The sequence below is a fragment of the Marmota marmota genome, unplaced genomic scaffold, assembly GCF_001458135.2.
Source record: "Marmota marmota marmota unplaced genomic scaffold, marMar, whole genome shotgun sequence".
Classification (NCBI taxonomy): Eukaryota; Metazoa; Chordata; class Mammalia; order Rodentia; family Sciuridae; genus Marmota; species Marmota marmota.
In genome coordinates this window covers 10,268,975-10,294,981 of record NW_025999968.1, presented here as the reverse complement: position 1 = coordinate 10,294,981, position 26,007 = coordinate 10,268,975, and the positions used below count along the sequence as shown (strand labels likewise).

At 34.7% G+C, this 26,007-nt stretch overlaps 2 protein-coding genes across 12 annotated transcripts in view; one reads left to right on the top strand and one right to left on the bottom strand.

The window, feature by feature from the left end:
• Cip2a (cellular inhibitor of PP2A) overlaps positions 1-6,777 on the bottom strand; it is a 35,545-nt gene extending 28,768 nt beyond the window's left edge. The window contains exons 1-4 of the mRNA XM_015478545.2: positions 6,504-6,777; positions 4,358-4,505; positions 1,826-1,938; positions 460-554 (exon numbers count right to left, since the gene is read on the bottom strand). Coding sequence (XP_015334031.1) covers positions 460-554; positions 1,826-1,938; positions 4,358-4,505; positions 6,504-6,605 — 458 coding nt within the window. The 5' untranslated portion in view covers positions 6,606-6,777. The remainder of the gene's footprint in view (positions 1-459; positions 555-1,825; positions 1,939-4,357; positions 4,506-6,503) is intronic.
• Dzip3 (DAZ interacting zinc finger protein 3) overlaps positions 6,723-26,007 on the top strand; it is a 92,383-nt gene continuing 73,098 nt past the window's right edge. The window contains exons 1-5 of one of the 11 annotated variants that reach the window (XM_048803357.1): positions 6,820-7,310; positions 7,785-7,848; positions 18,243-18,341; positions 19,289-19,361; positions 20,784-20,939. In XM_048803357.1, the coding sequence (XP_048659314.1) occupies positions 18,310-18,341; positions 19,289-19,361; positions 20,784-20,939 (261 nt within the window). In that variant the 5' untranslated portion in view covers positions 6,820-7,310; positions 7,785-7,848; positions 18,243-18,309. Of the gene's footprint in view, positions 6,771-6,819; positions 7,347-7,784; positions 7,849-18,242; positions 18,342-19,288; positions 19,362-20,783; positions 20,940-26,007 lie in introns of those variants that run through there. The other 10 variants (XM_048803364.1, XM_048803356.1, XM_048803359.1 and 7 more) reach the window with 10 other exon arrangements.

The following is a 26,007-nucleotide window of genomic DNA, read 5'->3' as shown; positions in this document are numbered from 1 at the left end:
TATATCTAATTCCTTTTTATATTTAAAAAGTTTAACATCTGAAGACTGTCAAGCTCTGAATAGTAATTAATAATTATTTCACTCTTTGAAACTAAATTAGTCAACTTCATCATAGAAATATGAAAATAACTGTCAGAGTGACAATGTGCTATTTCATTGAATATTTCCTATCAAGAAGATTAAGCATATATACAAAATGTCCACTTTCATTAACTTTTTCCTGCCCAAACCAATGTTTCATGACTCCTAGCTATGAAAATTGAAGCAGTTCTTCTTTAATTCTGTTTTGATCTTTAAAATCATCTAAGAGGACCAAATAAGAGTCAGTCTCACTTAGTTTAAAAAGTACAAAAAAAAAAAAAAAAAAAAAAAAAACCTAAGAAAAATTAATCTACCACATCATTTTAGTTTAAAAATAAATCAATAAATTATTTGGTTACATGTTTAGTGCATACTCACATATGATCTATCAAGAATGTAATTAATTCATCCATATTGGCACCAGAATGGAAAACTTTGACATTATAAGTTAACCTCTGCAGAAGCTGAATGCACTAAGAATAAAAAAATACGTATGAATATAAACACATAAAAACCCATTGGTACCTACTCACATGACTGGGCAGTTGCACATATTATGAGAATGTCATCATTTGAAGAGGCAAAGGTTAGGGCAAGAATTTTGTCATTTCTTAGAGCAATATTTTTTCCTTTATTTAAAATTTCAAACACATACAAAGTAATGAGACTAATAGGAAGCTTTGAGTTTATCACTTAATTCACACATTTCTACACATTCTATATGAAAAAGCATCACCATTGTTAACAATTTGGAAGTGGTATAATTGTATCTCTCAGGGGTTCACTGTTATTAAAGGTTTTTTTTTTTTTTTTTTTTTTTAAAAAAAAAAAAAAAACCTTTAAAAAGGTTTGGTCCCCAGGTTGATGCTATTAGGAGGTGGTGGAACATCTGAGAGGTGGGGCTTGGTGCTAGGTGTTTGGGTCACTGGGTACATGAAATCTTTCTCATGTGTCCTCTTCGGTAGTTCTCAAGAGAGGAAGGTTGCAAAAGGAGCAAGCTTGGCCCTATTATCTCACTATGATTATGCTCTTGCCATTGCTCTCTGATATGATGTGACTGCAGCCATAAGGGCCTTTGTCAGAACGGAACTGATATAGATGCCATGCTCCTGAACCTCCCAAACTGTGAGCCAGTAAACCTTTTGTCTTTAGTGTACTCTCTCAGGTTCTGAAAACTTAGTAACATAAAACTAACATAATCATCAACATTGTTCACTTAATCATCCTACAGGTGAATAGGGAGTGAAACACATACATAGCTCACTAACCGATTAAAAGATTTTTTCAAATTGAATCAATTCTAAAATTGCATGCCAATTTAATTGCTGATGTTTCTCCATCTTACAATTGCTTACATTTTAGATTCAATGAAATTTCATATATTTAAGAGTTTTCAATCTTTACTAAATAAAACTATGACCATAGCTTTAATTTTTGTAGGATGTTTCCTCAATAGATGGAGATTAGATGCCAACTCAAATTACATTTTAAATATGAATAGCTTACATTTCAAAATGCAGACATCTGTTATAAAGTAGATTTGGGTTTCTTCAAGAATGGTTGTAGTATGGGTAAAATTCCTTTCTCTAGAAACAATTACATGTGTGTCCAAACAGCTCTTTATGAAAAGAACCATGCCTAATCATGTCGTTATATCATCATATAGAGTTTAACAGTTTATAACAGATTTTGTCAATTTTGATCTGGAAATAAGTGTTACAGCATACTATGTGGGTATGCATACCTGCAAAAACACTGAATCACTGTGGCATGTGCTGCTCCGACAGATCACTCCTGCCAGCACACTATTCAGATTATATGTATTCTGAAGACAATCTCTGGTTTCATTGTCTACAGCTGTAAGTTAAAATAAAATGGTACAAACTATATTTTTTAAAAATTATTTTTAGATATACATAACAGTATAGTGCATTTTGACATATTATACATGCATGGAGTATAACTTCCCATTGTACATGATGGCTGTACACGATGTGGAGCTACACTGGTTGTGTATTCATATATGAACCTAGGAAAGTTAGGTCCGATTTATTCTGTCTTTCCTATTCCCTTCCACTCTCCCTTCTCTTCATATATATTTTTTTTTAATATGGACTTCATGAATGAAGGGAAAGTAATTTTAAATTTATTTCACATAAGTTGTCATTTAAGAAAATAAAGTGTGAAAATATGGTTACTTATCAACACCCTCCAATTCAGAAACTCAAATGATTTCTCTATGGAGAATAAATTAATATCAAAGAAAAAACTCATTTTATATCCTTATAGAAATATTGCTATTAACAGATTATCACATTGACTTTGTTGTAAACCAGAAAGCCTCTACAATATAAATCTATTAAAGTGTATATAACTTAAAATAAAGATTATCACTTAAAAATTGTCTAGTATATTTAAATGTTGAAATAGCACCTAAATTGTTGGTGGGTGTTAGAAGAGGTATAACTGTTTTAAAAGCAATTTATGCAGGTGGCGCACCCCAGCCAGATGCTAAGGAGGCTGAAACAAGCATATCGGAGATTCAATGCCAGGCTCTGCAAATTAGTGAGTCCCTGTCTCAAACATAAAAAATAAAAAGGGTTGGGAATATGGCTCAATGGTTAATGGCCCCTGGTTTCAATCCCTGGTATATAAAGAAAGAAAAAAAAAAAAAGCAATTTACTTCCTGTAATGGCTATCCAATTTTAAAATGACCTGAAAACCTTACTCGGAATTTTTGAGGGAAATTACATAAAAAAAAGTTCATTGCACTATTGAGTTTATTTATTTTTTGGTACTAGAGATCAAACCCCAGAGGTAGTCACTGGTTTACACTGTGCTGTATAGACAAAGAATGGCAGAAGTTCAGAAGAATGAATAATCCTCTCTCACACTGATACCCATTTCTGCATACTCAGCAGTTGTTTCCATAAGATCTGCACAAAGGCATTCACTATCAATGCCCCCATGCCCAGCACACTATTGACTCTAGAAGCAAAAGTTGAAAAATAACATCACCATTAGGAGAATGGCTACATAAATTATAGCACCCTCTAATTATAGTAGCAGACAGCTACTAGAATTATACTGATATAGGATAAAACATCTGGTGCTCTACAACACCAACTGCATTGAAAACAACCATCTAAATATCTAAAATCATTTGTCCTAAAATAGAAAAATACCTAAAAAGATACATATCAAACCAAAAAAATGAGATTTCATCCCCAAAGGTGAATGCAATGATGAGAAGAGCTGTGGTAATGAGTAAAGACTCATCCCATCTTACTCTACAACTAGGCTTACTAATTTGGTAAAGCCATTACATTATGTATGTGGTTATTTAGATTTAGATTAATTAAAGATTTAGTTTCTCAGTATTGTACCTATACTTCAAATGCTTAATGGCCCTGTGTAGCAAGTACTTACTTGACTGGACAATAAGGACCTAAAAAATTTCTATCATTAAAAAAACTTCTATTCTTCTATTGGACAATGCCTCCCTGTGCTAGTATTTCCATATCACTTGAATTTATTAAGCTTATCTTCATTTTACAACTACACAAAGAAATATCCCACTCCCACCACCCCATGCTCAAATGAGGGGTGGGGGCTAATCATTAAGTAAATGCAAAGGGAAAAAAATTAGAAAAAGCAACAACAGTATTTTTATCCCTAGTTCAAAATTCTCTGTAATGTCTATCACAGAAAAAATGATTTTTTGGTTGGTAACTATGATTTTCTGAATGGTGTATTCAATACCGCCATTATGTAGGTACAGATTTTTGTAGTTTATAAATTCCAAAGCAGCTTAACATTTCCCAAACTGCATTCTTTCCTATAAAACATGGAATCTTTGAAATGCTTTTGATTCCTTGACCTAATATTTTAAGAAATGACATATTATCCTTTTTCTAAAGATTCACAATTCATAGTAACTCTGAAAAGTTCTGCAATGAAGAAATCTTTTGAATGTGACTTGTTCTCCAAGGGAATTTATAATTAAATTTGGACTATAGAAAATATTAAATTAGGGGCTGGGGATGTGGCTCAAGCGGTAGCGTGCTCGCCTGGCATGCGTGCGGCCCGGGTTCAATCCTTAGCACCACATACAAACAAAGATGTTGTGTCCGCCGAAAACTAAAAAATAAATATTAAAAAAAGTCTCTCTCTCTCTCTCTCTAAAAAAAAAAGAAAAGGAAAGAAAATATTAAATTAATATATTTTCCAAAAACTGGGAATAAAAAAAAAGAAAGAAAGAAACTAAATGCATTACCTAGTTGAGACAGCAAACTGATAATACTTAAGATCAGTGAAGCACTTATGTTTGGGTCTTCCAGTAGCTCCACAAGGCAACTCAAGCATTCACTTGGTAGTATCTGATTTGAGGTAAACAGTCGTGTGAGCTTTTGTCCAGAAATTACCTATTAAATGGTATACAAAATGTGTTAGTTAAGAGTTGGCAATTTTCACCTCTTCTTCGTTTCAAATAATAAGCTCAGTTTTTTCAAAGTGCTACTGCCACTTTCTTTCCCATTATGAAAAAATTCACACATCCTAGATTATCTAATCCTCCTTCACTAGCTACAGTAATCACTTGGATCTTAGTTTAAATTCTTCCAGTCAATTTTTCTTAAGTCACTTACACCATATAAGTTAGGTTGACTTGTAGCCTACCATACACTATACCTCTTTTTCATGCAGTAGCAAACTTTTGATTATCTAGTAATATTTGTCTTCCATACTATATTGAACACGCTACAAAACCCTAGACTGAAAATTTGCCCTTTATTACTTATACATTTATTTTATAAATGAATTCTAGTTTCACCAACTTTGAGGGAGGAGAATGAAAAAAATGAAACCTCAAGGATAACTATGGATTGCTCCTTTGCAAAGATAAGACCTAAGTCCAAAAAGTAAGAGATAACGGAGAAAATAGTTAAAAAAAGAATTTTAAGTAGCCAGGATAGGCATTAAAAATTTAATTTTTGTTTATTCAATTTTTCATTCCTTTCTTACAACCAACAAAGAAAGGAGAGTCACAATGTAAAGTTTGGATTGAAAAACAAAACCAGCTGGCAGAAAGCATGAATTTCCAAAACGCTTTACAAATTATTCATTATTAAGCATCTTGTTATATTAAGACAGAAAAACCATTAGTTACTTCAAAATTAGATTAAATCTGTTCTAAATACTTTAAAAATTTTCTGCTTTATTATCCCTCTAATCTTTCTTTGTCTGCTTTATTATCCCTCTAATCTTTCTTTTCTGATCTTTTATTCCCTCACCCATGTTAGTTTTCTTTGAAAGCTTTGGTATTAAGAGTTTCACATTATCTGTTCTCAAGGAGTATGGGTTTTACAGTATTACTAAAATAAAGTCTGTAAGCCAAAAAACACTAAGTCAAAAGATGAAAATACAAACAATGAGAACATATATTTTGAGGTACAGACCTTCTAAGCATTGCTCTTTTACCTACTGATAACTATAGTCCTCTAGAAAATTAAGACCATACTTTTTGTGTATTGGATACTGGGGATTGAACCCAGGGCACTTTACCACTGAACTATGACCTTTTCAAAAAATTTGAGTCAGGCCCAGGCTGGTCTTGAACATATGATGTTCTTGCCTTAGCCTCCCAAGTAACTGAGATTACAGGCATGCACCACCAGGCCCAATCTGAATGCTACTTTTAATTTCTAGTCACAAGGTTACTGTTGTGAAATACCATCATCAAGAATCAGCTTAGCCTATAAAGAACCAATTAAGAAACTATGAACAAATAGAAGGAAGACCACTACAATAGTGGAAGTGGAAACAGGAGGGAGAAAGAGGGGGAAAGAATAAATACTAGCGACTCAAGTAGAGACAATTATATTCCATGCTTGTATGATTATGCAAAATGTACCCCAATATTATGTATAACTATAATACAAAAAAATCAACTAAACTTAGCTTTGTGAATCATAAAAAATTCAAAGCTCAAGTTCTGCATGGGTCTATATAGACAAAGTATGGAGGAAGTTCGGAAGAATGGATAATCCCCTTTCACGCTGACACCCATTTCTTCATTCTCAGTTTTTTTCTGAGAGCTGCACAAGGCATTCACCATCAGAAATATATCACCTACCTAAATGGCAAAATTAAAAACTATGAAAACACCAAGGAGTGGTGTGGATGAGTGGGCCCAAATTTCCCACCCGCTCTTTTCCTGGAGTCCTCCGTAGGCCCTCCTCTCTCGCTGCAGCCACCTGAACGCTTATACTCACTCGCCCTCATAATACAAAATGACAGTTAAGAGAGTGAAGAGCTGTCCTTTCTGCCCCAAGCTGGGGCCGCCACTCCCCGGCCACACCAGGATCCGTGGTAATTATTAGGGACGGAGAACCCAATTTGTCCCACGCCGCGAAATCCTTTACCTCCAAGTGCCGCAAAAGCTGAGTAGCGTTCGCTTCTGACTTAACGGCTTTGTACTGACTGATGGTCAAGAGCAAGGACTTCAAGCAGGCGGTGGGGTCCATCGGGACAGTCCAGTTCGCAGTACTGGTCTAAAAGCCGCCCAGTCTCAGTCCGCTCGGGCTTCCACTGTTCACCGCGCTTTTTCGTTTTGCGGCTCCACCCACTCCCAGTTGTTTCCGGTTCCGGTCGAGCTCCGGAAGTTTCGAGACACTCTGGGGGACTGCTAGGTCTGCGGGGAGGGGTGGGCCTAGGGGTCGAGGTGCTCTGGGGGTCCGTGAAAGGGATTGAGAGGCGGCCTCTTAGCCCCTCTTACACAAGAGGCCGCGAGGTTTCAGATTGAGCTCCGAGAAGACGAGAAATCTCGCGATAAACGCGATTGCGGCTTAACTTGTGGAGGGGCGGTTAGGCTCCGGGGGTCGGTCCTGACTACTAAGTAGTGTGTTCTGTTTTTGTGTGTTTCCTCGGCCTTGACGGTGGAGGGCCAGTTTTTTTCTTTGTGCATCATCTTCTACCAGAGAAATGGTCGCTTTCCCCTAGTCTAGACACGGTGAGGAGATCTGAGGAGAAGAATCTTTGGGTCCTGGATTTTGACGCGGCCTGGGAGGGGCCTCAATTTTAAGTCTTGCTGCAACCACCCCTTATGCCTAGGAGTGAATATTTCTTAGAGGACCTGTGTGTGGTACCTGGGGTTCTACAGCAAGTTAGTTATGCCCTTACACTAGTGCCAAACTTCCTCCAGAAAGCTACCTCGGGGACGCCTGGGCCAGGTATTGCTCCGGAGGATGTTCTCAGCGTTAATTTTTGTAAGCGAAGTTGTCTGTGTGTCTAGCATGTCTTGTAAAGTTCGATGATGGCGAAAATGACACTTTGCATTTTTTGTTGAGAGGTAATATGCATGTGTATAGAGTGAAGTGAGTAACTGGTTCTGGAACTTTCAACGTAGTATATGCTAATGACGAATAAAACCTTAAAAACCAGGTTGTAGAAAATTGTGCAGATACAGCACAAGTCCGTTTAATTCGGAAATCACGTTTTGTCAATTGAAGAAACTTTCTGTGCCAGTACTTTTGTTAAGGCACACTGTATTTTTATATTAAAACTCGATTTAAAATTAAATAGGATAGTTGACAATTTTTTGGACCATTGAGACATTCATGTAAAAGTTTGGGGGTACCTAATGTATTTATTTATGCATTTATTCATTTTCCATATTAAATAATTATTGAATGTTTATGAGTTAGGCATTGCCAGTCTGGGAACAAAGAGGTGGAAGTACCCCTTGCTAGGAAGAAACTGTCTGATAAGGTAAATATCCTAAATAAAAAGTATTTTAGGAATTCACCACATAAATGAAAGTATCAGTGATTGTAAAGAATGGAACCGTGTTTTTTACAGATCATTGCTTCATCTTTGACTATGTGACTCCAGGCAGGCTCTCACTGTTACAGTCTTAAAGTAAAATCTAAGTATGATCTGTTTGACAGGATTTCTCATTCAATAAATTAATTCGTTGAGATTCTACCATGTACTTGTTCTAGGCTCTAGAGATTCAGTGAATAAACACCAAAAATCTTAGTGTCATAGAACTTACATTCTGGTAGGAAATCTATAATAAACAGAAAAATAAGGAAAATGATGGAGGAAAACAGAGTATTGTTACCTCATGGAGAAGCAACATTTGAGGAAATACTTTTAGGAGTTGAGAAAAAGCTATATTCATTAGTGGAAAAAGTTTCTAGTTGGTGAGAATGGCGAGGACAAAGACTTTAAAGTGGAAATGTGACAACATACTAGGAATACAGAGTAGAGAGCAAGAATGAGTGGTAGAGATACAGAGATGAGGTCATATAAGATCTTGCAAGACCTTTGAGTTAATCAACATAAAGAATGAATTATGGAGTGTGTACTGCATATGCCTGTAATTCCAGCTACTGGGGAGGCAGGAGTATTACAGTTTCAAGATGAGCTTCCATAAAGTAGCTAGAGCCTGACTCAAAATGGAAAATACGGCTGGAGATGTAGTTCAGTGGTTAGCATCCTTGGGTTCAATTCCCATTACCAAAAAAAAAAAAAAAAAAGGAATTATTGCTTGACAGTTATTTTGTGTTAGTTACAGGTGTTGGTAAATGGAGTGTTAAGATTTTGGTAGTATTACACTTTCACCTCCAATTACAGGTGTAAGCATCACCATTTTTAGCACCTGCAAAAGGCTCCAACTCTGTGTGTGTGAGCCTTCTTTTGAATCTTGCATTTTAACTTAAGCGGTAACAAAATTTTGCATTTTCTTCTGTTTATATTAATGTAAAGTAATTTTTTCTCATGAAAAAAATCTTCACCAAATTTAATGGAAGCTTAGTAATATAAACATGTTTGTAGCTGTGAGAAACCTGGGCATTTTTAGTCAGTGATACTTGCATTCCTGATTTGGTAAACAGAACCATGTTTTTATTCCTTAAAAAGGGTAAAGAGTAGATGAAGGAGATGATGCTCAGTCCAGGTGACTAAAGGCCTTGTGCTTGGATTCCATCTTGAGTGCTGTAGTGATCTCTGTTTTTAAACTGGGACCTTATCTAGTCAATTTGTGTTTTAGATTGATTACTCTGGCTGATGAATGGGCTATGATTTTGAGAGGGGAAAGACTAGAAATAGGGAGACTAATTTGCTTCTGTCTTTGCAAAGGATAACTAGGATAATTGATTTGGAGATTTAGAAGGGGTAAAAATTTGAGAAATATTTATGAGGTCAATTTGGCAGGATTCAGTGACTATTCCTGAAGATTGAGGAGAAGGATTGCTCTAGAAGGATTTCCAAATTTCTAGGTTGTGTAATTAGGAGAATACAGGTATTGCTGAGGTAGTCAATCAACAGTATTTGGGGTATATTTTTTATTCAGTGAAATTTTATATAGTTTATCATATAATTTTGTACCATTGAATTATATTTCTAGGTATTTATAATTTTAAGAAGATTCTCTTTTTCTCACAAATTTTTGTTGTTACTCTTAAGAAATGGATACTAATTGTTTGGTTTGGTTTTAAATCAGGCTACTTATCAAAATCTCTTAGTATTTTTTTTTAATTTAAAATTTTTTTTTTTAGTTGTGAAGCCTCAAGACAATGAGGCAATACTTTTTGATTACTTATTGTGATGAACACAATACTTTTTTTTTTTTTTTAATGTGCTGAGGATCAAACCCAGTGCCCTACACATGCTAGGCAAGTGCTCTACCACTGAGCCACAACCCCAGCCTCTCTTAATAATTCTAATAGAGTTGTGTTTATTCTGTAGACTTTCTTTCTTATATCATTGGTAAATAATTACTTTATCTTCCAATATTTATTATCTTATTGTATTAGCATAATCTTGAAAATATGAAAAATCATGATAACACTGAATATCTTCAATGAGAATGACCAGTATTTTGGGTGAGGTTGCTGGGAATTGAACTCAGGAGCACTCAACCACTGAGCCACATCCCCTGCCCTTCTTTGCATTTTATTTAGTAACAGGGTCTTACTAAGTTGCTTAGTGCCTTGCTGTTGCTGAGGCTGATGAATTTGCGATCCTTCTGCCTCAGACTCCCAAGCCCCTGGGATTACAGGCAGGCACCACCACACCTGGCCTAGTATTTTTTACACTCAGTATAATTTGTACTATTGACTTGTTATAAGTATTTTATATCAGTTTTAGGAGATTCCTCTTTATATTATGTTGCATTTTTTCTTGGAATAATAATTACACAGACTAATTGAGCATTTGTCATGTGCCAGGCACTGTTCTAAGGACTTTCTACCTACCTATTTAATATTCATAAGAACTCCCTGCTATGGATTCTGTTATAATCACCATTTTACAGATGAAAAAAAAAAAACTAAAGGAAAGATGAAATAATTTGCCCAAGGTCACGCAGGCAGTGGTAATAGACCCTGTTTTTGCTATGCTGTAGGTTTTGATTTTTTGATATTTTATTCAGGTATTATTATCTATGTTTTTAAGTGAGACTTTACAATATTTTTTCTTTATTCTTCTTTGGAATTTGGGTATGTATTACTTTTGAAAAATGAATTGCAGTGTTTCATTTTTAATGGTATAGAGTAATGATAATCATATAGGAATTACTTGATCCATGCAGAATGAATACAAAACTGGCCTAATAAATTAAACTTGGTAGATTGTATAGTGGTAGATCTTCCACAAATTATGAATTTCTAATAAGATTATAAGTCTTATAATTTTCAACCTTTTCTTTAGTTATTTTTGGAAAAAATATTTAGCATACCAAATTTTTCTAGATTTAAAAAGTATTGATATACAACAAGTTGCATTTAGTTTTTTAGTTTCTTAACTTCTTCCATGTAGTTTTAAATTTCCTTTTTCATTCTAACGTCTTTTTTTCTTATTTGCATTTTTATGCACCTTTTCAAAAGAACCAACTTTCATTTGTTAATTCTTTTCCATTCATTTTTGAATCATTAATTTTGCTTGGCCTTTATTAATTCTATCCGCATACATACATTTGATTTTTGTTGTTTTTTTTTTTTTTTTTAAAGATTTCTTGTTTAGTTGTAGATGGACACAACACCTTTATTTTGTTTATTTTTTTATGTGGTGCTGAGGATTGAACCCAGTGCCTCAGTCATGCTAGGCGAGCACTCTGAGCCACAACCCCAGCCTCCATACATTTGGTTTTTTTCATAGTTTTGTAGAAGTTAAAGGCTTAGTACATTTTATATTCTGTATTTTTATAAAGAACACTTACTTTACACCAGTAATGTTAAAAACCTAAAGTCAGAATCTTCATTTTTACCTTTTAAAAAAAAAAGTCATTTTAACCTGTCAGGAAAATATAATTGAAAAATGCTACAATCAAATATCTACTGAGTGCCAATACTATTTTCAAAGAGGTTATACTCTTTGGGGGAACCAGAATAAGTACTATTAAGAGAAATAGAGAATGTTGTAGAATACACATTTTTTTAAGGATAAAATTTTAAGTATCCAGTTCCTTCATTCTTCAAGGATTGGCATAAAGTATCTCTTTGTGAACTTTTATTACTGTCTGTTCTTTATATTTGGCTTAGATATTTTCCATAGTTCAGGAATCAGGCTTCAAGGAGTAAACAACACTTGCTTAGGATCTTATAACATGAGTTTATGCCTGACTAGTTCCTTTATTTGTTCTGGGAAAACCTAAAACATGCTGTCTTCAATTCTGAAAATACTAATTTTTAATCTCTTTTAATCAGGGTTTAACTTATGTTAAATGAATCAGACTGAATGAAGATGTGAATTATAGTTTTTACAGAACTGCAGAGTTTGTAGAATACTGAATATTGTAACATGAGAATTGTACCAGAATTTTAAACGGAGGATCAATTGTTCATTCATTCATCCAGCATGTACTTAATGAATACTTAAGTGCTAGGTATATTTCAAAGGATTCTGAGGATGTGGCAGTGAACAAAATAGACAAAAAATTCTGTCCATGTAGTTTTTATTTTACTTTCTTGTCTGTCTGTCTGTTTTTAGTTTTTGTCTTTCCCTTCAGTGCTGGGGAATAACTAAAGGACCTCATAATGGTAGGCAAGTGTTCTACCACTGAGCTACAATTCCAATCCTGAGTTTTTATTTTATTGAGGGATAAAGATAATAAATTAGACACATAAGTAAATGTTAGTAATAAGATTTATAGAGGGAGACAAATGGAGGCAGAATAGGAATTATCAAAGTCAAATTAAGGTGTTGCAATATTTGCTAGGGCAAAGTGTTAATTGGTTTTGGCTGAATAACCAAGTCACCTCAAAAGTCAGTGGTTGAAACCATGAACATTTGTTTCTTGCCCTCAGGTATGTGTGTTGATCTAACCTGACTTGTCTGAGTGGCTCTTTTCAGTCATTTTGTGGGAAGGTGCAGTTATCTGGAGCTCTGTTTTAAATGTCTAACATAACATCTGTTATATGTCAAGCAGGCTATTTAATTTAATATTGGTAATTAAAGGAGAGGTCAGGGCTAAAGGAAAACAAAAAGCCTCCAGACTAAGTGGTGTAGAAAGTCAGTATGAATAGAGAAGACACATCTGAAATCTAAACCCCAGGGTACTTAAAAGTATTTAGAAAGATGTGGAAAAAACAGCAAAGGACATGGAGAAGTTTACTGCCAAAGAACACAAGTTCTGTCTTGACCTCCTGATCATCTTGACTTTTTTTTTTGGTACCAGGGATTGAATTCAGGGGCACTTGACCACTGATCTATATCCCCAGCCTTATTTTGTATTTTGTTTAGAGACAGAGTCTCACTGAGTTGCTTAGCACCTTGTTTTTGTTGAGGCTGGCTTTGAACTCATGATCCTCCTGAGCTGCTGGGATTACAGGCGTGCATCACCATGCCTGGCCTCACCTTGACTTTTGAAGGAGCACATGGGCTGCCTTTTGACTTCTTTAGTAGGATTTTGGGTTAGCAAAGAAGGTACTCAATCTGTTCATAAGTCCTCATTACTTCTGTCTCCAGAAGGTTTGGGGTATGCAGAAGGATGTGTGACATTGTTCTTTAAATCAATATTGAGTGCTTCTTTGGGTGTAGTGGTTCATGCCTGTAATCTCAGCTATTTGGAAGGTTGAAGTGTGAGGATTGTGAGTTCAAGGCTATAGCAGGTGCTATTTTAGGCACTGGGGATACAAAAAAGATTTATACAGTTCAGTAATACATGCCAGTAATCTCAGCAGTTTGGGAGGCTGAGGCTGTAGTACTGCAAGTTTGAGACCAGCCTGGGCTACTTTGGGAGATCCTGTCTCAAAAAATAAAATGAGGTGGAAATGTAGCTCAGTGGTAGAGTGCCCCTGGGATCAATCCTCAGTACTTAAAAAAAAAAAAAATTTTTTTTTAATAAGAATTCTCTGACATTGTGGGACTTACTAGGGGATTGTTTATTCAGTGGACATAAATAGCAAATGCAACAAAAGTTTCATTGGCCCAGGTTTCAGAATTTCAAGCTAGCGAAATTCAGTGGTAGCAAATTGGCAGTGGTCAGCATTGGGTCATTTAGATACCATGTCCTTACTATAGCTAAAACCATTTACATATTGATATTAAATAATTTTTACCCTTTATGCAGAACCAGAAAACAAGGTCTTTATAATTAGCGTCAACTCCCATTTTTCAGAAATGTTACCTTTGTCACAGAGATAGATCAGAAAAAAACAAAATTCTCTTTGCAATTATAGTCATGTGCCACATAATGTTTTGGTCAATGATAGACACATATATGATAGTGTTCCATAAGGTTATAATGGAGCTGAAAATTTCCTATCATCCAGTGACATTCTAGCTGTCTTAACATCATTACTCAATGCCTTATTCACATTGTACATTTCAAGTACATAATATTTAATAATAAACTTTTACTTTTTTACATACTTTTATTTTATCACTTACTTATAAAAATAGCAATTTTAAATTTTTAAAAAACTCAACTGTGAATTTGTATGACATGTTATCTGAGCAACCTCATATCTATTTTTTAAAATTTTTTATTTGTTTATTTTTATGCAGTGCTAAGAATCGAACCCAGTACCTCACGCGTGCGAGGCAAGTGCTCTACCACTGAGCTACAGCCCCAGCTTCATATCTTGGATTTATCAAGTCTTCCTTGTATCAAGGGACCATGTCTAACGATTGACCTATGCTATCTGGGTTTACATAAGGACCTCTGTGATGTTGCCTGACAGTGAAATCACATATAGATACATTTGTCAGATATTCCTGTCATTAAATAGGGCTTGACCATTTTATTCTATAATTCTGCTTTCTTTCCTATTTCTCAAATATTAAAATTTAGCTACTATATAAGTGACTTGTCAAACCATAAAATTTCCTTTCTCACTTTTCAAATTGCTGATTTTTCTTTCCATACATTTCACAGAATTTATCTTCAGGTTAAGAGTAATTGTCTTGGATAAGTCTTAGATAATTTGGTTAATTTTATTTATTTATTTATTTATTTTTGCATTACAATTCTTAATACACCTTTATACCACAACTTATCATATCTCTGATTGTATATAAGATCTGTTGACACCAAATTCACATCTTCATACATGGATTTTGTATAATCATCCATGCTATTCCCCTTCTCCCTCTCTTTCCCTTCCACCCCTATTCCCTATCTAGAGGTAATCTTCCTCCCTTGTTCTCCCTCCCAACCCCATTTTGAGTCACCCCCCCGCCCTTATATCAGAGAAGACATTCGGACATTTGTATGAAAGGATATTCTTTAAAACCATAAGCTTTTTCTACCTCTCACCTTACAAATGTATGCCTTTCTAAGAGGACATGAGCAGCCACTGAGTCAAGTTAGAGATAGATAAGGTAGACCTCATCAATTGGTACAGACAGGCACACAAAAGATAAGTTCTCTACTCTTTATGTATTCTTTCTTTGTGATTATTGTCTAATGACTATTTTTTTAATTTGCTGAAGATATTTCACTTTTAGAGAATATGCTTTCAGTAGTATATGCTGCTTCTTTGGTTCCTACCCAAATTTCTGAGCAGAGTGGTATTTGCTTGCTTTCCTGCGTGCCTATGCTCCCTTTCCTTCTAGCGTACACACAGGCAAGCATGCTTGCTCGCTCTCTTGCGTCCCCCTCCCTCTCTTCCTCTCTCTCTCTCTCTCTCCCTCTCTCCCTCTCTCTTTCTCTCCCTCACTCTTCCTCTCTCTTCCTGTTTCCCTCTCTTCCTCTCTCCCTCTCTCTCTTCCTCTCTCTCCCTCTCTCTTCTCTCTCTCCCACCCTTTTCCTCCGTGTGCGCGCGCGCGCGCTGCCGCGGGAGCTCGCTCTTTCTGTGTGCGCGCTTGCGCGCGCGCACCTGCTCACACACCGGCTCACACATATATGCACATGTTTGGGAATCAAGCTCGGGGCCACACCCATACTAGGTATGTGCTTTTTACACTGCATTACCTATCCAGTTCATAACACCTTGGTTTTCAGGTGGACAGTTTCATGTCGAAATGTTTTCTGTTTGTTTTGCGGGGCGGAGTGGAGGGTCAGGGAAGTCCTAACCTGTGCATTATGGATACATTCTAAATATTCAAAAAAATACATGTGCATATATGTTATGCACATGTATATATTATGTAGGTTTGCCTATTTAACTCCAGAAATAAATTACTGAATAGATGTAAATAGAATTAAAAACCTGCTTCTGACAAGATGCTAATTATGCCTTAGACAGGCTTGTTTTCTTTATTGGGAGGAATGTGTATATATTTCAAGACTCTTCTCTGTGGTGAATTGCTATCCAGTGCTAACAATGATCTTTGTGAAGTAGAAAGAACACAGAATGACAGTGGGTTTGGAGGGACAGAAAATACATGATTAAAATTTCTGTTAAATTCTGTAGAAATTTTTCTAGTCATAGGAATATTCTTAATGCATAATTTGCTTGAGTCAACTGTATATTTATTCTTTGTGGCCAAATGTTTTGGCCACTCTTGTCTAGGTGAGTTCATTTTATGACCTTGCCAGGAAGTTAAACAAAGACAGAAAATTAGAAAATCAAATAATGACTACATTTTGTTCATTCTTAATCCTACTATACAAAATTATAATTTGTTTATTAGATGGTACTAGAAGGTGGGAGTCTTTGAAAGTATATCACTGGAATGGAGCCATCATGAAAGAGATTATAAAAAGACTCAAGAGAGCTTTCTACAAGAAATACAAGAAATGGGAAGTCAGTAGTCTGCAACCCAGAAAGGGATCCTCACATAAACTAAATGTGTTGGCATCTTGATCTTGCACTTCTAGCCTCCAGATAAGAATTTCTGTTGTTTATAAGATACCCACTCTATGGTACTTTGTTATACTCACTCCAATGACTAAGACAACATAATATTTAAACAAACAAAACAAAACAAAAAAACACCAAGAATGGCTATTAATGTTTGTCTGGCAGACATAGATAACAATAATTAAGATTTTGGTTATGAGGAACTTGTATCTTGATATTCCTAGGAAGTATTTAGTGTGTTTGTTTAGATTTGAAGTAACTAACATCTCATCCTCTGAGTAGTTTTTTTTTTTTAATTATTTTGGTAAAATCTAGTAGAAGTAATAACTAAAGTGTCAGAATCTGCTTGTTAACAGAATCATGAACTTCTGGAATATATTTAATTCAGTGTTGATGTAGTAAATCTATCTTTCTAAAATAGCTATCAAATTTTTATAAAGCTGCGTATTTGAGGTTGTTTAATGTAGCATTGTTTGTAATAGCAAATTTTTTTTAAAAATTCCCAGACACAGCTAAGTTTTATCAGTAATGATCTGGTAAAAATGACATACAATGGCATATGTTGCAGATCAAAGACGATAGATAGTAATATGCACTGATATGAAAATTCAAGGTGCTGCATACTAATTTACAATTTGCATTGTGTGTATATATTTGAAAATAATTTTTGTTCCATTTCTTTTTTTAAAATTTTTTTAGTTGTTGATGGACTTTTATTTTATTCATTTATTTATATGCAGTGCTGAGAATTGAACCCAATGCCTCACACATGTGAGGCAAATGCTCTGCCACTGAGCCATAACCCCAGCCCTTTTGTCCCATTTAGATAAACGGGCTCCCTAGTTACTGAAATAAAGTTGTTATAGAAGGAATAAATGAGAAACTTTACCCAGTCTTATGCTGCAAAGCAGTGTAGATCTGTTATGTTTATGATGTTGCTGCCACTTTCCTTTCTTTTCCTCCTCATTTCTTCCTTTGCCCAAGAACATTTATCAGTAGTTATACATATGCTTGCTTTAACACTTTCTGGACTTAAAAAGGGGGATCAGACAGGGAAGCCAGCCTAGCAGAAGATACTTGAGTCTAGAGGCTTGAACACTTAATAAAGAAGATCAGATGGCACTAACTTGGAATAAATAGCTGTATAAATAAATGAATGCTAATGATGCTGTCTTTTTGTTTTCATTTGTATTATTTCAATATTTTTTTTTTTTCCTTCAGGAAACATCCACAAAATCCATTGGTATTCTAACCAAAGATGTATAAGATCTCTTTACATCCCACTTTCTATTTATAGAGTTATCCAATCATATAATTTTGGATAAAGTAGCTACATGTCATTTTTAAACTAAAAGGAAGTAAAATAATTAATACTATAAAGCAGAAACTCATACCTCTATGGGAAATAAATTACTACAAACCCTTCAGGAAGCCATTTGGAAATATGCACTGAAGTCTTAAAATGCATTTTGGCCTAGAAATTCTGAGAAATTATCTAAAGGAAAAAATCATAAATATAGAAAAGTGCTGTAAACAATGGAGTTTATCACAGAGAAACATGAGAACTCTATTTGTCCAACTATTAGAAAATCATCAAGGAAACCCCAACCAATTGTTGTGTAGCTATCAAAAATGTTGGCTAGGAGGCTAAAATAACATGAAAGATGCTTTTTGTATATTATTCAGTGGCTAAAAAAAAAGTGGGGTAGAATATTTTCATTCAATATGATTATAAATTGAAAATATACTTATGCCTAGAAAAATAAGTACATTAAAGTATAGGCAGACATTGTGTTTGGATGGGGAAACTATTTTCCTTTTATAGCAGTTTCAAAAAGTTTTAATGACTAGTTCTTATAGGAGGGAGAAAGAGAATAACTTTACTAATTAAAAATATTACTTTCCTTATAGCTTTAAGTAGCAGTAGTAAAAGTCAGTTTTCTAGCATTGGAAGACTTATAAAGGAACATTGTGCAACATGGAATCTTTACCAGAAGAATTTTTTGTGAGGTAAGGAATAGGTTGACAAAAACAAACTCATTTGTTAAGATTCCAAAGGCATGACATTAGTCTTTTCCATGTAACCTTGGCAGTCTATTATGAATTAGATATCCTATGCTACAAGACAGTTTTTGATTAGTAGGGGAATGAGGAGTGGGTGAAGTATAATTTTAGAGAAGTTCTCTACCAGGGCTAATGAAAAATGTGCTACAACTTGCTGTACTTGGGACATTCTCAACAAAATAATTTTAACATACACTATGTACTTGCTATGTTGAGACACTGTTTTTAATGCTTTTACAAATGCTAATTTATATAAACCTCATAAAACTCTATGAAGTAGATGCTGTTATTTTCACTTTAAGAAAGTAACTTAAGCATAACACAGGAGACCCTGTGGTATTCTGTTCCCTCCAAACAGTGCAAATTCAGCCTGCCTGTATGTCTTCCATATAATGCTGAACACCCTTGAATTGTCTCATATACTAAGCAATGTTACATATTAATTTATTTCACAAGCATTTACTGCCTCCTTGGTGCGGAAGGAATAATGATTAATACAAAATCTGTATACTTAAGAGTTTATAATGTAATAGGAAGATATGTGAAAAGAACTGTATCTGTAGGCAAAGTGTATAATATTAGAAGTGTTGTGGCTATGTTTCAGAAGGAACAATAATTATTGACTAGGAATTGAGTCAGGTTCTACAAATTGATATTGAACTGATCTTTAAAAAAAATGAGAATTTTTTTTTTTTAATATCAACTTGCTATTTTTTCTACCATCCATCGTCCAGTAAGGTCTACCTTAACGTCTTTGAGTCCATAAAGAGATGTGATACTTACCAGGATTATCTAAAACTTTAGACAGAACTCAGTTGTTAGATTGATTGCTACTATAATTCATGATCTTTGTAAGGAGATGCTCTGAAAACACCTCTGTTACTCATTTTCAGTAGGGATTCTACTGTGGAAGAACAGACTGAAGAGGAAACTGAGAATAAGATAGAAAAATCAACCAGTCAACTGGTAAGAGAAAATTTAATTTTCATTTATTTGTAGTTAATTAATAATGATTAATTCTGTATGAGAATGTAATGCTAAATTTAGTCAATAATCTTAAAAGCTTTTGAATGAGTCTACTTTTCTAAATGAGTAAGATGATCATAATTAAATATTTCTTGCATGATTGATACTATATGTCAAAGTTATCATTCTAAGTACCAATTCTCACTGTGAGTTAAAATTAATAGAAAATTAAATTCATTCTCCCAGAAACATCTGAACAGTTAGTTTTAAGAAATTTCTCATTTTGGGCCAGGCTTGATGGCTTATACCTTAAACCTAATATGATGACGGCAAAGGGATTACAAGTTTGAGGTTAGCCTGGGCCACTTAGTGAGATACTGACTCAGAAATATGAAAGGCCTGGGGATATATGCTCAGTGGCAAAGCATTTAGTATACTATGTGTGAAGCTCTGGTTTTAATCCCCAGTTCTGGGGATAAGAAAGAAAGAAATCATATCTTTTTCTTTTGTGTGCACGTGTGTGTGTGTGTGTGTGTGTGTGTGTATTGCTGGTGATCAACACATGTTAGGTAACTGCTCTACCACTGACATCCCTAGCCACCTCATTTGTCTTTTCAAAGGAAAATTCAAGAAAAATGAAACTACAAACACATATGTGAATGCAATCACATACAAAAATTTTATTTATTAAGATGTTTTGCTGAATTATTTATGAAGTTACTTTTCTTTCTTATTTTTATTATATTTCCTGTTAAAAATTCTAGGCCTAAATGAGAAGTTCTGCATTATGCATTGATGTAATTTTTGTATTGTCAATGACAAATACTTTATAGTTGATTAAAACATTTATGTGAATACTATATATCATATTTATTGAAAGTTTTTTTTTTTGTTTTGGATTTTTTTTTGGTACTAGGGACTGAATGCAGAGGCACTTAACTACTGAGCCACATCCCCAGCCCTTTTTATTTTTCATATTTTATTTAGAGATAGAGTCTTGATGAGTTTCATAGAGCCTCACTAAGTTGCTGCAACTGGCCTTTTACTTGCAAACCTCTTGTCTTATCCTCCTAAGTGCTGGGATTACAGGTTTGTACCACTGTACCCAGAAAGAAAAGAGTAATCTATATAATATTGTAATTTAAAAAAAAAGAAAAAAACTTTTGATACTGGGGAATAAACTCAGGGGTACTTTACCACTGGTTCTTCCCAGCCCTTGTAATTTTTGAGACAGGATTTCACTAAGTTGCTTAGAGAACAGAGAGACTATCTTATTCTTACTTGCATTCTACGTGTCTGTCACAATGATATACATATAGTAGGAATTTGACTCTATTTTTAATACTTTTGCTAGTTTTAATCACTAGAGTAAACGAGAGTATGTAGAATTGTATAAATTTTTAATGGATAAATGTCTTGTAGGACAAACAGAAAAAGGACATACCTACTGACCTTGTTCCAGTTAACCTGCTATTAGAAGTTAAGAAGTTATTAAATGCAATTAATACTCTACCAAAAGGTGTGATTCCTCACATTAAGAAGTTCTTACAAGAAGATTTTTCTTTCCAGACTATGCAGGTAACATTATAATTTGTCTTTGAGGCAGAAGTAATAGCTCTATGTAAATGATTTTTTTTTTTTTAACTCATGCAGTGTAACTCAGGTCTTGGAATCTTCATTTTACTACTACTTCTTTTTTTAAAAAAGCTTTATAGTTATACATAGTAGTTGGGTTATTCCAACAAACTCATACATGCATGGAAATCAGTTGCAATTTATGACCCCTATCATTTTTTGTGTGCATATCCTTTTATAGTTACCTTATTTCTTCTAGGACTTTTCTCTGTTTTGGGTGTATGCATAAATGCCAAGGATGTGACCTAAGTTCCCTCTGATTGTTCCTCCTTTTATTCTTGTTGGTTTGGGACTTTTGTCTCCTTACTTCTTTAAGTTGGAGTAATGTTAGGGAATGTTTAGTTCTGTAGCAGTCTCTAATCTGTGAACTTTTAGTGTCCCTATAGATTCCCAGCACCTCACAGAATGGGGCAAAATACATCATAATAACAACTGTTGCAAACAATAAACAATACACAGTGTTAAAGCAAATTGTCACTAATAAAGAGGAATGGTATATTTAGCACTTGTCAATGGTAAGAACAATAACCGTGAACTAGACCTGGCTTGAAAGAAAAGAGCAGGTGTCAACTGTATCATCCACAGCAGTAATGACTGTATTTAGCATTAATGGTGGGGGTATGAGTTATATAGACCAATTAGTTCTGAAATGTGGTAAAAGTAGAGTTATTTACGGGAAAAGGAAACATGTTAGGTAGTTAGAAAACACTTTACAATTTCAGAAAGTGAACAGAGAATGCAGAAGAGATGTATCAAGTAATCTTTATAATGAAGGAATGGAAAAAATAGAAGCAGCATGTATCAAGAAAGAAGGAATGAAAACAGTAGAATTTGGCTATTAGCAGGAAAAGAGAAAGAAAAACAAGAGAAATAAACAAATGAAAATAATACAAAACCAAACTAAAATATACAGTCTAAAATGTCTGAATCCTCTAAAGGTTATGCTAGGAAAAAGTAATTACAATATTTTTTAAAAATGCTGAAAATCAGGGGGGAAAAAATAAATGTATGTATATGATTCTGAACCAATCAACACAGCCAGAATTCACATGCATGCACACTTTCTGTCTCATATACACATATGGAAAGAATAAAAAATAAAATAACTTTTAAAAATTCCAAAATCTTAGTGAAGAATGAAGGAACTTTAACTTTCTCCACTGAGGTAATCGAAATAGTTGACCAGAGTAGGTGAGCACTGCTTATGTCCAATAGACTTTCTTTCCATTTCTTCTTAAGTAATGTACTAAGAGCAAAGGGTAAAAATTGTTAATTCTTTCCTGTTTTTGTGTTGCTCTCTGAACTTCCAATTGAAGTGGTCTAAGATGGAAGCTGTTTGATGTAAGACTCAGCTTCCCTGTTTATCAGTATGAGGTGGGATGGGTTAGGATGTACTGCTTGGCATTTTGTTCATTTGCCAGGAGAGTGGACTGAGATCTAATCAGGATTTGTTGGGTAGACCCTTTTTTGGAGTGAGTAGATTGACTCCTAGAGCTAGACTGTAGCTGATCTCTTTGGAGGTTTGGTTTTAAGGAGCCTCTCACAAAATCCAGTCTGCTGCCCAGGATCACAGCCTTCCTGAGCTTAGTCCTTGAGTGTATTCACCCCTACCCATGGAGACTCCCAGCCTGCTTCATATACATAAGATAAACACAAAGGAGAGGCGAGTTGGGGTCCCTTCCACCCTTCTGACTCTAATGCCCCTGGGTGTGTCTGTTTCTCCTGTTTCATAAGGCCCAGCGTAGGTCCCTCAAAAATGGGTACTGCTGGGATGTTGTCATTGTTTTTTTGGTTTTTGTTTCTTTTTCCTCCTGATCTCTTAAGTTCCAGAATTGCCATTCTGGCAGCGCACTTGTCCCAAGATGGCTCCCACTCAGCTCTCCACAGCCGGTTGACATATAAAGCGTGATTTTTAAGCACCAGCATGCAATGCAGCCTCTGAATCTGTTAAGATTAGGCAGCACTTTTTATCTCAGATTTCCTTCAGCTAAGTCTGTGTTTGTTCACTCTCCCTCTTGTCTGTGGTGAATCTGCACTGGTGGCCTCCAGGTTAGTTCCATGTAGCCTTCAGAAGCTATACATCCACTGTTTTGGCTCCATGCCATGGCACAACTTGGGATGTAGCTTTCCTTTACTCCGCCATCTTCCTAGCCTCCTCCGTTGTGACACTCTGGGACAAGAGAATGTTTTTAGTTTTCTAATGTTTTACTAAAATTTTTTTTCAAAAATATAAAACAGAAATGATATGCAAAACTTTTGGATTTTATGAGTGAAATAAATATTCTAAAGAATATATAGATTTCCATCTTGCAAATAGTTTCTCTAAAAAATAATTTGTGCTAGCTTCCAGTATAGTAATGGAACTATTTCTTAAGTTAATAGTGTTTTCCAAAGTTAAGAAAAATGATATACTCTTTAATCTGTGGCGGTTAAATGGCAGTGGGGGCAGTACACCTTATGTATCTTAAAAATACCACATTTGTACCTTCTATATGTAAAAAATACATTATTGTTTCCATGAAATAAATTAATGCTGTTACAATTAAAAATTTAAACTCTGAAACTTTCCCTACGATTTTATATGTAGTTATAACCTTAACTGAGATCAGTTACTGTGATTGAATCTGTCTTGACTCCTTTTTTTCCTCTTGTACTTTGGAAACTATCAAGAAACAGCAAAACTCAGAAATCAATAAACCTTATGTATGCATAGTCAGTTAGAAAGTAAGAATAGAAGAAAAGTTTTTGTTTACAATAGCAAAAAAAAAAAAAAAAATTTAAATACCCAAGAAAACAACTAAGAAATACATAAGATAAACTAGTAGTTTTCAAAGTTCATCCTAAGTCACTCACATGATAATATCAGAACCCTATATAAGTACTAAAGAATCAAAATCTCTTGGGGTAGGTCTGGGAATCTGCACTTTAGCAAGCATTTACCCTGATTTTATTCACAGCTAAGTTTAGAAATCAATGCTTCCTACTAAAACAATAAATAAATATCTCTAAAACCCTATTAAGAGTATTTAAAAAAAAAAAAGGAGACCTGAGTGGAAAATATGCATGTAAAGAGACACGGTACAATAAAGTTATCAATTTTTCCTAAATTAAATATCAACTAATTCCAATTTGAAAAGATTTTTGTTATTGTTGTTACTAAGAGATAATTCTGAATTTCAAATGAGAAATAAGAGGAAAAACAACCAAGAAAATTTTGTAAGAGAACTGTAGAGGAGAAGGGCTCAGAAATTTGCTGACTTAAGACTTACTAAAAAACTGTAATAACTAAAAGGTTGTGTTACTTTTTCTTGACATTACACATGGATAAGTCTAGAAAATAGAACCCAAATTGCAGATGAAATAGAGATATATACACACGGAACTTTTATGAATGATAAAGTGATAAAAATTGAGCATGGTGGGAGGGGGCGCATATCTCTAATCAATGCTTGGGAGGCTGAGGCAATCGTATTGCAAGTTTGAGGCCAGCCTCTGCAATTAGTGAGACCTTGTCTCAAAATTAAAAATAAAAGGGTTCTGGATGTAGCTCAGTGGTAAAGCATTCCTGAGCTCAATCCCCAATACTGTAAAAAATAAATATATAAATAAATAAAAATAAAAACTGAATAGTAAAGGGACAATGATCAATTTCAATGGGAGATTTTAGTACTGTTCTTTTTAAAAACTGCTGACACAAAATGTGTTGTCATACAGCAAACTTCATCCCATTGGGACACACAAGCACAATACACTACTTCCAACAGTGGTAAAATATACATTTTTTAAAATGTGCATATAGAACATTTACAAAAATTGGCTAAGTCACAAGGCAAGTCTCTTTGGATTTTAAAGGATCAACTAACTCATAAAAAGCATATAGAACATTAGCAATTAGTCTAGAAATAATAATAAAAATATAAAACTAGGAAATCTCATGTTCTTAAGATAGATGCTTGTAATCTAGGGTATATATAGGTCAAGGAAGAAATTGCAATGAAAGTTAACATTTTTGAACTGAATAACAACTGTATATTAAAACTTATATTATTAGCTAAAGCAGTGCTATGAGGAAAATTTATAGCTTACAATTCATGAATTAGAAAAAGAAGCAAGGTTGAATATCAGTCATTTATGCATGAACTTTAAGACATTAAGAGAAGAACAGAAAATTAAACATAAAAGGAAGTAATAAGGATAGTTAAATCAAATAAAAGTTAAATTGAATCAATAAAATAAAAAGAATCAATAAAACTGACTAGTGTCTAATAATATTTGAAAAAAGAAAGAAAACAAGAATAATCCAAGTAATCACAAATAAACATAAATATCAATACAAATTCCATAATCATTGAAAAGATGACAGTGAATTCTGCTATTTGTAGTAGTTGCCTGAGTTGTTTCAAAACAATTTCCTGTGAAGAACTAGAAAACAGGAAAAATCTGCATATTTTCTAGTCCAGAATTATCACCTGAATTGCCGCAGTCTGGCTGGGCACAAATCACGAGCCACTGAAGCAGGAACAAACTTTATTTTTAAACTGCAGGAAAACACTTCACACAGCTCCCGGGGAATCCTCCCGAACGCCACGAGGCTTCTCCAGAAAACCCCCAGCCGGAAATATCTCTCTCAGAAATCCCTCCTCCTGCACTTCCCCAACCAATGGGAACTCTCGGGGAATCCCCGGAAATCCCCACGAGAACTCCAAAATAGTGCGAGAACTCAAAAGTTGCGGCAGAGGCGGATAGTAATGCCTCGCCTGTCAATCAATACTGTTGGCAAAATGCCAGGGACCATACAGACTCGGCCGTGGCTCTCAGCATCTCCCCCTTTTTGTTTAATTAAACAACAAGCAATGTGGCTTAGGGACCGTGCCTGTTAGGCAGTCCAATTCAACATATGGTCCTTACCCGTCATCGGATGAACTGACCTCTAGGCGTCAGCCTCCTGTCTTAGGTTGGTACCACTGCAATTGGATAATACCCGTCACTGACTACCGGTCCAGCATACAGC